This window comes from Neopelma chrysocephalum, unplaced genomic scaffold (genome assembly GCF_003984885.1).
Source record: "Neopelma chrysocephalum unplaced genomic scaffold, ASM398488v2 Primary Assembly neopelma1_26, whole genome shotgun sequence".
NCBI classification, from domain to species: Eukaryota; Metazoa; Chordata; class Aves; order Passeriformes; family Pipridae; genus Neopelma; species Neopelma chrysocephalum.
The window spans coordinates 27,659,547-27,674,782 of record NW_020897695.1 but is presented as its reverse complement, the minus strand read 5'-3'; the positions used below and the strand labels follow the sequence as shown (position 1 = coordinate 27,674,782).

General features: G+C 36.7%; 1 protein-coding gene across 1 annotated transcript in view; it reads right to left on the bottom strand.

Moving 5' to 3' along the window:
- Window positions 1-2,868: 2,868 nt before the first annotated feature.
- DCDC2 (doublecortin domain containing 2) overlaps window positions 2,869-15,236 on the bottom strand; it is a 65,340-nt gene continuing 52,972 nt past the window's right edge. Inside the window, exons 9-10 of the mRNA XM_027676032.1 lie at window positions 5,082-5,426; window positions 2,869-3,824 (exon numbers count right to left, since the gene is read on the bottom strand). Coding sequence (XP_027531833.1) covers window positions 3,717-3,824; window positions 5,082-5,426 — 453 coding nt within the window. The 3' untranslated portion in view covers window positions 2,869-3,716. The remainder of the gene's footprint in view (window positions 3,825-5,081; window positions 5,427-15,236) is intronic.

The window sequence follows — 15,236 nt, the reverse complement described above, 5'->3', positions numbered from 1 at the left end:
TTCATTTTGTACTTACATTTATTATCTAACGGCTGTTTAAATGTACATTTGGTGTAATCAATCAAAATACCAAGGCAAAAATACTTTCCCTATATTTCCAAGTAATCAGAATACTCACACTAACACTTCTATTCTTCTGCATGAAGGTTTATTTTGCTTTACTTTAGATCAGACTGAGTGGGGATTATATTTACCTTATTTTCACCCCTTTGTTTCCATGAACTTATTTTGGCTCTCATATGTCAAGGCACCAAAGCATTAGATAAAATTTTATGACAATTGCAGTCCTGTGGGATTTAAGCATATGCTTTAATGCTTTGCCGAAATTAAGAATTTCAGCAGTGAGACATGTAGAAGTTTGGTAGTTTTCTCAAGAATTGCCAATGAACAGATAAAACTCCTGTTATTTGCTGAGTATCACCTGAACAGTACATACATACCAATAATCCAGTCCTAAACTGAATGATGACATAAAAACCCATGGCAAGTTTAACTGTGCTGTTAGTCTTAGATTTATAACTATGTAACAGCTAGTAAGCGTATTTTCTTTTACAGTCATATGTAATATGAAAGCTACCAAATCTGTTTGGCGTTTTCTTAAGTTTTAGTTATTGGAGAATCCTACCAGCTGCAAAATCACCAGGTTAAAGTCAGTCACCCGAAGACAAATTTAACATCAAATAGGCCTTGATACAAGAGAAAACACAGGAATAGCTGTATAATAGTTCTCTTTAATAGCAAATTATTTTAAAAATAAAACCAAAACAAGAAAACAAGTCTTAAAAAAACCCTCAGAATTGTTGCAGATAAGCTTAGTAAAATAACATTATATAAGCTTAACAAAATAATGTATTTCTCAAGTAAAACTGAGTTAAGCCATCACACACAGCAGATCCGGACAGAAAAACTATTAGCAAGACCACCTGTATGTTTCTTGTTTAATTTCTACTTTAACATCAGAATTATTTGTTAGGCACAAACTAGTTTCTTTAAATAAAAGAACCTGATACAAAATTCATTTTGTCACTGTTGTAAGGTGAATGATAAAATGGTTATATCTCCATTTCAAAAAGGTCTGATTTGCTCTTCTGAAGAAATATAACCTTTCTTACAAGAAAATAGAGAGGAAAACATTTTAAAAGCTGAATAACACCTCATAGGATTTCATGTTCCTGTGAAAGAAAATTATAACATTAGATTGTACTAGAATTTAGTTTAAGCTTTTAAATTATTCTTATTGATATCTGTAAGTCTTTTGAGCATGGAAAACACCAAACTTCTGGGTAAAGGGAAGAAATGACAGAAACTGTTGGCAGACAGAAGCTATAAATAGAAACAAAAGAGAGAAAAGTATCACCATACAAATCCATACAGGTTTTCTAAATATGGTTTCTAGGTGCGACATTTTGAAGCATATATATATATATCCTATATATATAGCATATTTTTGGGTGTTGATTTAACTTCAAACTTTTGAGGATGAAGAACATGTCAAAGGTTGTTAATCCTTATCTGCAATAATATGACAGCAAGTAGAGTCCTGTGTTTGGTATACCCACTAGCTTCTAGAGAAGAGCCCATTCATAGTAATGTCAAAACAAGATTACTGTCATTTGTCTTGATTCAGCAACACATTGAAGTCCAGCTTACTGGGAAGCATATGAGCTGGTCAGCTCCGCGTGAGCAGTGATGCAGCATCAGCCAGTTTCCTTGGTCAGCTCTGCACAGAAGGTTCAGTGGGCAAGTTTCCCCAAAGCTCCCCAAGGAGACAGCACCACCTTTTTTGGCTGGTTAAGTACTGTTTAAGGGCTTTTAATGCTACTGCATATATTATTCCAGTGTAGGATTAAATATAAAGGCATCTGTGTCATTTTTCCTCACTATCATGTCCAGTTATTTTATTCATTCTGGTTTATGCTTGTTTGTTTGTTTGTTTGTTTTTGGAGGGGGGGGAGAGTTTGTTTTTTTACTTCTGCTTAACTATAAATGTCTTTTTAAATCTCAGTGAAACCAAATATATTAGAGGATAGGCTTAATTGCTGTCTCAAATAAAGGAAGCATACATAAAGATAGCATTCCTCAAGAGCTTGGCTAAATTAGGAGCTGATCACAAATGTAATATTCCCTCCAATCTTTGTCAGTTGGCTCAGCAAAAGACACAAGTTTCACAGACATCTCACAGAGATACCACGGGGCAAATTGTTCTAACCCTGTTCATATAGTTTTTAACATTATGTCTTTTATATTTACATTGCCAATACACAGAAATATGCTGAAGGATCTCTACGTATTTCTATCCCATTGGATATTTAATAGCTAGTACCAAAAGTGAAGATGTTTGCATGAGTTTCAGCCATGACAAGTGGTTCTCCACATTCCTCAAACAGGGCTTCAAGTTCAATTTGTTCATAAATTTAATTTTTGTCTTAATGGCATGAAATCAACAAAAATGACATTTAGTTTCTCGTAGTAATAATTTACTAGTATTAACGATCAGGAAACCCAATATTTCTTTGTATAATTAATAAAATTATGCTAAGAAAGTATTTCCATAAACTACAAATTATTCCCATTACTAACAGAGAAATTATAAGAGTAATGGAATTGGTGTTACTAAGAGAACTAATACTGTGGATCAATGCCTTATTTACTAATGCGTACTAAGCCACAGCCTAGCAGGCGACAGCTCCTGCTCAAAAGGATGACACTTCCAACCATTAAGGCCATGCGAAGGGTTCATAAATGCAGCAATTGTTCCTGACTTTCACAGAAGACTGGTCAGCTCATCCTAATGTGTCACATATTAAAATGGCCCTATTGACAGCAATGGTTTCATGGAAATTTCAGTCTGAATCCAGGCCTGTTCTCTTTTTTTTATTTCACTAATAAATTAAATTTCACACAGACTGAATTACAAATCCATCCAAATTCAACTTTTTAAACTAATCTACTTTTTTGTTCACTATGATAACAATTCACTGTTTAGTGAATCAGTGCAGGACAATCAACAAAACTTTGTGCTTTAAATGGAAACTACCTGCAGTATTGCAGGCTATCTTCATAAAGGCACACTGCTAAATCAGTACTGTTTATGTATGCAAAAACTAATGATTCTCATTAATATATTGAAAATTCACTATTTAGTAACATTAAAACTGGCACCTCATGATAGTACACCATTTTCTGTGGGCATAAGTCCATTAATTGAGGAACATATTCTAATTATATCTTAATGTTATGCCTGAAAATCATACATATTATGTGGAATTTTAAAGGAAAAATTACATATGTCCTCATTAAAAGGTAAAAATAGTTTCTTTTTTCTGAAAAAATATGCGAAAAAGTTTTGACATTGAATTTGGGTAGTTTTTTTTCCTTTCCCTGGAACAGTGTAATTTTTGTGGTTATTCGATTACTGCTAACCAGCTCGTATCACAGAATAGTTCATTCATTATTTCTAATACTACTATACAGTACTCTTTTATTTCCCCTCTTAAATCCTATCAGAAAATCTCACCCTGTAAAAATAATTCTATGTTCTTCTAGTACCTACTAATGCTTGTTTTCTATCAGTCCATATAGCATTATCATCTCAATACTCATTATGCGGGTACTCAACCTGCCTTCCTATTACTAGTTATCAATCACAAAATATAACCTGCTTTATATTTAAAGTATTATAATCTTTCATTTTCTGCTCATTACTTTTTTCCTATCTATGCAACTGCTGCATAGTCATTGCTCTGGTCATTCTTTTCACTTTCCTGTGGGCTGGTGATTGTCACCCTTGGAGTTGTGGATGTTTTTTCAAGATGGGAATCAACCTAGAGAAAAAGGACACGTACTGTTAATATCATTGGGTATCAAAGATTTGCCTTCATTTCAATACAGTATTAGCACTTCATATTAAAATTTCCACAAGGTATCCTTAATGTGAAAAAATGTTTTCCAAGAGGGATCATGTTAAAATTTTTATTTACTTTATACTTATATACCTTCCAAAGGAGAAAGCACTCAAATTAGATGTTTCCCCCCTACAGTTCTTTCATCGAACATCAGTTACCCACATATCCACTTTAAGTGAATGCTCACTCACTTTCCCCACTTCCATAAATAACTTCAGCTTTTCTAAAAACAAATAAAAAATTAATATATCAAGCTCAGAAGAAATTCAGGGCCCAAGAAAATGTCATGTTACTCAGCTCTCTTAATTGAAAAATGTTCTCATGTGTCATACAGAAGCAGAAGAAAGCCCAGTTACAAAGTGTAAGAAACCATTCCAAGTATCACAGAGGAAGACTGTTTTTCAGCAGCCTATAGGCAGGGAATACGTGGCAATTTGTTCTGCTTCTGATGCTCAAGAATCCCACTCTTCCCAGGTCTGGATTCTCCCCATCAAATAAAACACTTTGTTTCCCACGTTCTGTTAGCTGGTCAGTTCATGTGACAGTCAGGGCAGTCCACTATTTTTTCTGGGCTGCATCCCTCCATCTAAGTCAACAGCATGTTACCATGTATCCTAAATTAATAGGATATTTGCTTTTAAACTGACTAAAGCCCCTTGCTTTAAAGATCTTGTTCATCTCCACTGTATTTTCCAATTTCTAAGAAAAGGAGATGAAACTTCCACAAAGCAATGGCAAAAGCCCTTTATGAAATACAACTTCTGTGAAAGTCAATTCATCAAAATAACGAGGCACTGTAGTGTCATGAACACACGCTTCTGCTCTGTTCTAAAAGACAAACTAGTGCGGAAATATATAATGACTATGCTTTTCTGGAAATTGCAAGAATTTTTCTCATTAGTTTTTTCAAAATTCAGCATTATAAGGAAAGCAGGAGATATAGATTCATCAAATATTGAGAAACATCTGCTTTCTCAGTTGGAAGGCATATAATATAATTATTGATGTAACTGATCTATACAGATGGAAATCAATTTTTCTGCAACCTAAAATTCTGATAAATGCTCTCAGGACTTTATCAGAGGTGAACTACTTAGAGACCAGCTGAGAAGTGTAAGGCTGAGATGAATGAGGGACAATAATGTAAGAAAACAGTTTGAAAGACTAAACACTCACCTGGTTCTGACTGCCAGAATCCTCTTTTATTTCTTCTCCAGGCTGAAGATCACCTTGGTAGTTCAAGTGCTCCATTCCCTCACCATCTTCTTCATTGTTCTTGCCATTTAAATGGATAAGTTCCTCTTCCTCCACTTGGTCAACATTCTCTGTTTCTTCTGCTTCACCTTCAAAATTTTCATTTAATTTCTTTTTGTTTTCTTCCCCTTCACTTCTTTCTTTAACACTTTTCCCACTTTTCTCTCCGTTCACTTCTGGATATTCTTCTTCTCCTTCATATGCCTCTTCTCCCTTGTCATTTTCCTCTTCTACATTTTCTTCTTCATCAACAGTTTCTGCTGGTCTCTGGTGAAAGGAAAAGCAGCAGCATTATGAGGTATTTTACATCAGAATGCTCCATGCAATTCTGAAATATGACAGACATCAAATTCACAATTACATCATTCCTGGGGAGTAAGTATGCTAATTTGAGGTCTGTCTACATGGACAGAAAAATATGTTCCTGTACTTACACCCCATAATACACTTTTATTCTACATTTCAAAAATGTGTTGGTGAGATTTAAATTGGGTCAATCCATTTGAACACACTCAAAACAACTGGAATGAGCTAGATTTTATCAATACAGCAACAGCTTACTCTGTTGCAGTTATCCCAGGTTCTCTTTAGAAAGAGAAGCATTTAGTACATACTTGTTTATAAAATCCTGTCACAATAAAATATCATACAGCACTAGCCCACAAACTGTTCCCCAAGAAGCATTTTACCTATGGACCAGGCCATGCCATGTCATTTAGTCCTGTTGTGCAACCTGTCTTCTTTGCATACACAGAAAAGGTAGCTAGAGAGGTGAGGCAGACGTACAACTGGTCACTTCCGTAACATCATTCCCCTTCCCAAAGACCCCTCTATGGAATGGCACGATTAGGATTTGTTTGATATTTGGCAGCAGTTGTTTCCTACACAGAGTCAGAGGAACCAGACAGGAGGAACAAGATCTTGTCTCATATTATAGAAGAGTTATCAGAAACTCACAATAGATAAAGCTGCTAGCAGCATCATTTCATGACAACCTGGAAGATTGATGCACATACTGTCTAGTTTTTGTCATTATTCTTCCAGTTTCAGCTTTGAAGAGCCACATGACTATTCAGTGAACCTGTGTCCCCACTTGCAAAGACTACTTATGTACTTGTGCTAAGGTATGAATGAAAATAAAGTGAAAAAATCCCACAGGAGAAACAAGGTGTCTGCGTCCCACACAGCCTCATCAGACTCTAAATCTAAAGCAAATAAGCTGAGACTAATAGATTATCTCTTAATCAAAACTGTTTGGAATTTTACTGTCATTAGTAGCTCCTTTATGCAGGCAGCGATCTGCTACAGACATGTAAGTTATGTCTTCTAAAAATTTCTTTTCCTCACTAATACTAACATTTCAAAAGAAATCCCTCATCATCTTCAATGTATTAGTAAAAGCCAGTTCAGCAAGACCAAGAATTGATTGAAGCCTCTTGATGAAACATCTTGCTCTTGCTTTAATATCTAAGTAGCAACATAAGACAACATTATTATGCCAGTGCACAATGCCACATTGGTACAGCTTCAAAAAGCACAAGTTATTGTGTTGTAATAATCCATAGAATGACAAATTACTAGAAATACTACATGGTTCCCTGACCAGGTAAATAATGGTTCCATGAGTGATTTTTGAAGTACAGTAGTTTCTGCGTGTTTTTTATTGCAGTTTCCCTGACTCACTTTCATCTGGTAACATCAAACTGGCCTTATTACCAGTAAAATAAAAATTTAACATGCCAAGTCTTTACAGAAACCTTCAAAGAAGGCACCATCCAAAGCAAACACGAGACAACCTTGGTAACCGGTAGCACATAAAGTAGCAAAGAATCTGCAGCTCTATAAATTCTCAGAAGTTAGACATTATCTACTAATTTGTTTTCAGTCTGCTAAGGAAATTAGCAGCCCTGGATTCTGACTGGAAACAGGGGAGAGTAGGACAAATTAAACACATCAGACACCTCTAAAAGTGTGATTGCTTTTACTTAGTGACACCTGCTTCCTATGACATTACAAACACTAAATGAAGAGAGGATATGAAAAGAAGAAAAGTCAATACAGACTGTCTCAGTTAACAGTTGTAGTCTATGCAAGATATTCTAATTTCCAGCTTTTTGTTGCTGCCTGATAGTGGATACAAACAGAAGAGTACATATGCCCTTGCCTGCACTGTTTTAGTATGGTGGCTCCTTCTGGACTGCAGAAGAAATTGTTTAGACTTTATGCCATGGGGTAAAATCAGCATATGTATGCTGATTCATATGCTTTAACTGGTTTCACTGCTGTGGAAGTAGTCTTTAGCATGGAAACACAATGGATGTTTGAGGGGCAGTAACCTCCTGAAGTGCTATACTAGCTAGACTCATTTGACCTTATCTGTCTAAAATAGGTGTGGATGCAAATTTTTTAAGAGTTAAATCTGAGCAAGACAGAAGATAAACACATCATTATTGCATCATACCCAGAAACTCATTGGAAGCTCACAGGGAACTGCCATGAAATAACATTCAAAATTTAACTAATTTAACTTGACCAGTCAAGCTGGATTGCCTGAAAAAATTATAGTACAAAACAGGATCAGTAAAACAAATCCCATCCGTGCAAGTATAATGCTTTTATAGTAACTGACAATTTCAAGGTAGGTGAACATATTACTACAATGGTTATTATTACTATAGACAAAAATAATGTTTTCAGCTAATAATTGAAAAGCAAAATGCATTCTTCATTTAATCTCCTTTCAAGATGCACTACAAAAGAGACATTTCAAACAAGTTAAAAATCAATACTGATCCAGAGGAAAAGACCTTTCACAAGGTAATCTAAAATGCAGTATGGTTCCCACTGCATGCAGAGTCATATGTAGACTTTGAAATGTGAATATGACCACAGACATGCATATCAGAATGCACAGCAGACCTAAGACAGGACTGTACGGAAGGAACTGAAGGCCAAAATCACCCACCAAATCATACATTTCTCTTCACATTAAAAAAAAAGTTTGACACTTTCTACTGAGGTCTTATTGATCTACTAGCTATGCATAAATTATAATTTTCTATTTTAAGTACACCTTGGATTATTATCATTCCTCCTATAGCCAGAACTACTCATAATAAGGTTTCTAATTTTGCCTATTGTATGGTTGAAAGAAAATAGGACATAACCTTTTTTGCATTGCTGGCTGCATCTTTTAAGTGAAGGTGATGCTTGTGCAGTTTCACAGTTGAACGCATGTTAGTTAAAATAACTAGTTTTCAAACAAAACTCTTTGCTTATCATGGACTAGCAGTAAAAAGACTCACTGACAAAAGACTTGTATATTTATATTGAAAAGCATATTCAACCAAAGGCACATAGAAAAACTGAAGTAATTCTCAACTTTATACTGGAAACATGAACCCAGCTTGCCTTCCAGAAACCTCCTGACAACTAACAGGTTGATAAGGAGCAGAGCCAGTTTCATTTTGCATTCAAGAAGTATGATTGCTCGATAGTTTTTTTAACCTCAGCAAAAACAGTGTGTTTTAAAAAGAAAGATACATTCTAATTACACTCATCATGCCATCATTCATTAAGAGCTACATTACCAAATGCCATCATCATTCAAAAGCAGTAAGTCAGGAAATCTTCAGACATGGAAACATTTGGCTTCTTTTCCTCTAGGGATGCTAATGTAACCTCTCAGAAGGTTTGTATATGACTGATACTGAAAAGTACAGTATCACAAATCATTTAAGGCAGAAGTTATTTTGTACTATTAATGTAAAACATAATTTTGCTTTATTGAAATAATTTGGAAAAGTTTACTTGGCTAATGGTCACAGCAGACAAACAACGAAGTAGACAACAAAAATCTTAATGGTCACAAATGCCAGCATGAATACATCTCACAAATGCAGCAATAGGAACACTTAACTTCGATTGCACCAAACCTCTCCAAAACAGAGCTGCCCCTGCTCCTACTCAGTCAGGAATGTTTTATAGCAGCATTGCACAGATTCCAACAGCAAAACATTTTGTTCCTGAACCAGATAGGGTTGCTAAGTGACAGCAGCCCTCTTCTCTTCCACATCATTTATAAAACCCAAGCTCTTAAAAACAAGCAAATGAATAGTTAAGGGTTCAATCGTCTTACGCTTCCCACATAGTTCCCACATCCCCACAAAATGCGCTGTTGTTCCTGAAGGCAAAACATTTAAAGTCCAACATTTTTGAGATGGATGCATCTTTTTCGGTTTTTTTTTACAACAAATGCAGCACCTGAGTCCATAGAGTCTAATTTTTCATAATATCATAGCACCCAGAAGTCTAGAATGAATGGAAACGAAAGAACTTGAAAGTGTAGAAAGTGTTCTTTCAAAACTCCTTTCATCAGTGTCATTGTGTGTTAACTGGAAGCACACATAATTCCTTAATCACAAGACATCCAGGACAGAGAAGACAACATCTTTGAGTACTGCATTCTGTACATAAGAGGGATACAGACCTGCTGGATCAAGTCCAGAGGAGGACTACAAAAACAATCACAGGACTGGAGCACCTCTCCTATTAAGACAGGCTCAGAGAGTTGGGGTTATTCAACCCGGAGAAGGCTCCAGGGAGACCTTATAGCATCTTCCAGTGCCTAAGGAGGCCTCCATGAAATCTGGAGAGGATCTTTTTACAAGAGCCTGTGGTGACAGGACAAGGGAGAATGGCCACAAACTGAAAGAGGGCAGGGTTAGATTGGATATTAGGAAGAAATTCTTTACTGTGATGGTGGTGAAGCACTGGAAGAGGTTGCCTAGAGAAGCTGTGGATGCCCCATCCCTGGAAGTGTTCAAGGCCAGGTTGGGACTCTGAACAACCTGGTCTAGCGAATGAAAGGTGTCCCTGCCCCTGACGGGGAAGTTGAAATGAGATGATCTTTAAAGTCCCTTCCAATCCAAACCATTCTATGATTTTATGATCTGACCATGCAATCAGATCTTTAATTTTCTAGTATGTACCTATGTCAAGAAAATTCTTCTCCACCTATTTCACTGACACTTATGTTTATTTTTTCCCATAACATTTTGCATGTGTGCATTCAAATTTCACTTCCTACAATACGGTATGATCTGCTGAGCATCTCTTTAGCTAATAAGGCTGTTAAGTATTTTAAAAGAAGTCTTACTGAGGCTGTAAAAATACAGAAATAATTTTTTCCAGAAACAGATTCTTCCATAATGAATTTTAAATGCTCTATAAGTTAAGCAATTTGAGAAACTGTCTCCTCTAGGATTGCTGGATTTTTTTGAAGACACAGGTATACAGAGAGAGGAAACCTTTTTTTTAAAATGGTATCAACACTAGTTTTACAACAGAACTGCGTTTACAGGCTTCATTCAGAAGAAGCGAAGGCCCTCCCACTGTTGGCCACAGAGGCCTCTTAAGACAAGATCAGACCTTTCTGCTATAGCTTAGAAATCAGTCACCCAGTGCAGAAACAGAGGGAAGATCTCTCTTCTCATTCTGAACTGGAAGGAACCAATCAGAGTAAGTTTCCCTATCTCGCACAGACAAACAATAACAACATTAAGTGTAAATCAGTGGAGCTGAAAGAAGAACATGCAGTGGAAAATCTTATCTGCTGGTTTGTCAGCACTCAAAATTCATAAGGTTTAAATTACAGCTGCATCATTTGTAGCAAAATTTGAGCATAAAATGTTCTTTCTGCATGTGTTCTTTCCAAATGCCATTTTGAAGTCCTTACTGATGTAGTGCAAAACGTTTCCTCATGAAAAGTTGTAGCCCTTTTAATGAAAGAATGTATATTCAAGCAGACAGTCTGTTTTAATGTTGAATCAACGTAAACTTTAATATTTTGCCTTCGGCAAGAGGGAAGATAAACATTCTGCTCGCTGAGGTGAATCTTGGGTCTCTAAAGCAAAATGTATACTCCGTAATGAAAACTGCAAATGAAAGGTGCAAATTTTCTGCTACTGATGATACACTCCAGCTCCAGCTCACCTAGGGGAGATACACAATCTCACATCACATCGCAGCCCAGGAAATGGGGAATAATGAGTGGAGGACTCCATTAATCAGTGGACATGTCTGTAATAATGTAAAGCAAATGGCTAATGAAAGAACCCAGAGTGTGAACATCTACCAAAAAAAACCTAAAAAAGTGCCTGTTAGACAAATTTATCATCCAATGATTTTTACAAACAAACAGAGAAAGAGAGAAGGAGATGGGGATGATGAATCTGGAGGGGAAAAAACCCAAAGAGCGAAACAAAACCAAAACCGAAACAGACTCTTTCTACACAACTTACATCATAATAGCCAATATCATATACCCCATGGCAAGCAGGCTGGCACAACAACATGCCTGAATTCCTTATATAGGTCATGCACGGGATAACTTCGTATCTCATAACTCTCATGCTTACTCTACCTCCCAACGGCTCAGCATGGGAGAAGAACAACCATGCTTATAGAAAAGGATAAACCAGCGCAAACTTGCAGTGTTATTTCAATATTATTACTACAAACTGCTGCTTTTGTATTTCACAACTTATATAGAACTGAAGAAAAAGTAGTAGTTTTTTTTTGAAAGCCTTACAAGTTATAAAAGTTTCTATCTCAGAGTTACTTTGAATATATTTATATTATTAACAGAAAACTCAAAGTAACACACTTAATTACCATCTCCAGTAAGAAATTTGTATTGTTTTGCTGCCTCACTATCAAGAACAGCAATAAAACCACCTTGTTCCCTTGTTATTTGCACAATTGATTTCATAGTCTGTCATCAGTTCCCACGAATGTTGACACAGTGATGTAAACAACCAACCTGGAGAAAGTCTGCATGTCAAAAGAAGAAACTATCCATTTTGTATTTGGAAGCTGAAGTCTCGTTACAGAATATAGAACAGAAGGGTCTGGTTTGGTTTAAGGCAAAATAGTGATTTTTCCTCCTTGATGTTCAATTACAACTGTCAGCTAGTCTAGAGTAAAGCAAACCCTGTTCTTTTAATGTGTTTTCAGCTGGCAGACAGCATTTTATAGAGCAGGACATAAGCGAATGTCTAGCCAGTATTACACTGAGCTTAGTTAATGGCTAATCTGGCATTTGTTCAACTGTGTACTTCAAACAGCAAGACAGAGAAGGTGCATAAAAAGAAAAAAAGACGAAGCTCTATCTTCACCACCTCATTTATGTGCCTGATGGAAATGATAGCCTATTAGGAGTGTCAGCATTCTAGTGAAAGCTGGCATGTAAATATTTATGCATTATGCAAGATAGTCAAGCCCTGACTGGCTGTCCTTTTCCATATTTCTAGCAATAACAGAAACTGTAGTGTAGATAAGAAAAAGCTGTAAAAGCTTTACAACACGAAATCTAAAACAATTTAAAATGGTCATTAATAAGAACTTGAACATGTACAATGCTAAATGCTTCCAAGGTTTGAGTGACCTCAGTTATCAGGGAATAAAAAGTACTCTGTGCTGCTCAGAAGGACACAGCTTCTTGCCAGATTACCTAGGAAACTATACATGAAGTTTTAATGTTATAACTAAACCATGGCTTGAGTTGCAATAAATTTTGGTGCTTTGTTTGGCTTTTATGAAAATATGAAAATTAGATTATTCATTGTGCATGACTGATTTTTTAATTTTGTTTTTTTTTTCCTCAAACACACATGCTTCCAGTTGCTTGTCCAGGTAGCAAAATCTGTTGGAAGCAGTTGAAAAATATTTCCATTATAGGATGATGAATGGACCTTGGTACATGAGCTTAGAGGTATCGAACAAGGTCTGAGCACTGCAAGCTTGCCAGCACATCTGATGTTCACTGGCAACTGTACTGACAGTTCCACTGCCAAACATAGAAGTGGTAGTGGAGAGTTAACTATTCCCCCCTCCCTAGGGATGGTCAGCATGCGCTGGCCGAGGCAAACTGGTGAGACACATGGCAGAATGGGCAGAGCTATTGCCTGTGCTGTAGGATCTCTGTGAAGAAGTTAAGGCAGCTGTCTCCAGGGCTGGATTTCATATGACTTGCAGTCAACCTAAAAACTAAGGCCTGACAACCCAAATTACACTGTCAAATGTTTTAGTCTACCCAGAGGAATTCTTTATGCACCTTCAGAGGCCAATAAACAGGCTAATCACTTCTCAATTTGATTATTACACTGCCAAGACAGGGCAGGATATGCTTCAGGATGTCATAAGAAACAAGGATTAAGACAAGAGGCAGCATTTCCCCAATGTCAGTACTATCAGTATCCTAATTATCACAACACCTCACAAGGACAACTTCAATTTACAGGGCTGATGAGCCCGATGGTGTTTAGCATATAAGTCTCTGAGGCTGGGGCTGGTATTTGCTGTAAAAAGACACAGCTGTAGCATTTCTTACATCAGGGACCAGGACAGTCATACTCTTGTTGCCTCTTTCTATCACCTGATTCATGTTTCTTTAAGAACAACGTCTATAAAATAGCTGAGCAACACTTCTTCCCATTAAAGCGAATAAATCATGAGAAAGATCCATTTTAGAAACGGGAGCCTAAAATAAAATGGAGGGATCCATTACTTTTTTTTAGATGGTATGCTGTCATTCTTCAAAATGGCTAGAAAGGTCATAAAATGTCTAATTTCCCCTCAGGTATTTTTTTAAAAAGCAGAAGACAAGCTAAATGTATATATGTCTAATATTTATTTATATTTATACCCAGTACAAACAGAGGGCAGGGGTCTCCAAAAGGTTTAGATACCATACCCATATCAGTAAAAACTTTTTGAGTATGAATCCCCAGTATATGTTTGTTTATTTATTTATAAACTGTGTACAGCTGAAGTTCTAACACTTCTTTCTGTATCTGTAAAACAAGACTATCTGGTTTAGATTTTAATATCATTCAAGACAAAGATTCCCCACTCTCTTCGAACAGGAAAGTGCTTACAGTTCTCTCTGTTGGAAACACGTCCAATTAGAATTTGCCTTGCTGTAAGTTTTGACCATTGCCTCATCCTTTTGTTGTGCAACACAGAGAAAAGCCTGGCTCCATTTTCTCTGCTGTTCCATCTGTAGCTTCAGAGAGCAGTTTGATCTGTCTCCTCCATGACATCATCTGTGTTACTGATGGACATGTTAGAAGTCTCAGATCCAGTAACAAACCTTGAGGACCACCATCCATAAAAAGGTGCCAGTTAAATCTCAACCAGCTAACGTTTTAAGTCTCACCAAACCAGCCAGTTTCTCATCCACCTTGTATAGCCCATAAATCCAGCCCCTACAACCCTTAAGGATATCTTCCTCACCAAATCTACCATGCTTCTTCCAATTTCTTCCTTGCACAATGAGGATAGTTCTTGTGCTTTGAGGAAGATTCCCCCGGAAATCACCCAGACTTCCCATATTCCTCTGCACTTCAAGGCAGCCTCACACAGGATCCTGCCTGCCAGTTTCCCAACTAAGCCAAAGTCAACCCTCCTGAAGTCTAGGATTTTTATTTCATTATTTTCCATCCCCACTTTCTTCAGGGTCTTTATCATCTCATGGCCAGTGCAACTTAGGCTGCCACTATTACATCTCCAACCAGTTTCTACTTATTCATGAGTAGCAAATCCAGCAGAATACCTCTCCTAATCACGTCTTTTATTACCTATATCAAAAAACTGTCTCCAACACACTCCAGAAATCTCCTGGATTGTTCATGCTCCATCGGATTGCCCTGAGTAATCGAAGTGTATTTACAAACTATTATCTTTAACTCCCTCCCATTTGTTTACAGTCTCAGGTTAACAACCATTCCTCAGTACTGAGCTGACCCCCCAGAAAGTCAGAATGCAACAACTTGTGGACTGGAAACAAAGTTGAACAAGTTGGCAAATTCCTAAAAACACATAAGATGAAAAAGAGGGCTGTCTTGTGAGCAATTCATTAGCAGGAAAAAAAAAAAAAAAGGTAGTTTTTCAGTAAATTACTTGAGCAGTTCTACTCTCCACTTCATTGGAATAAGCTTCAACTTACCTATTTCCTGTATTATTTCAGTTCACAGGAGTTTCTTTTAAAAACAAATTAAAGTAAAACAAAGGGGA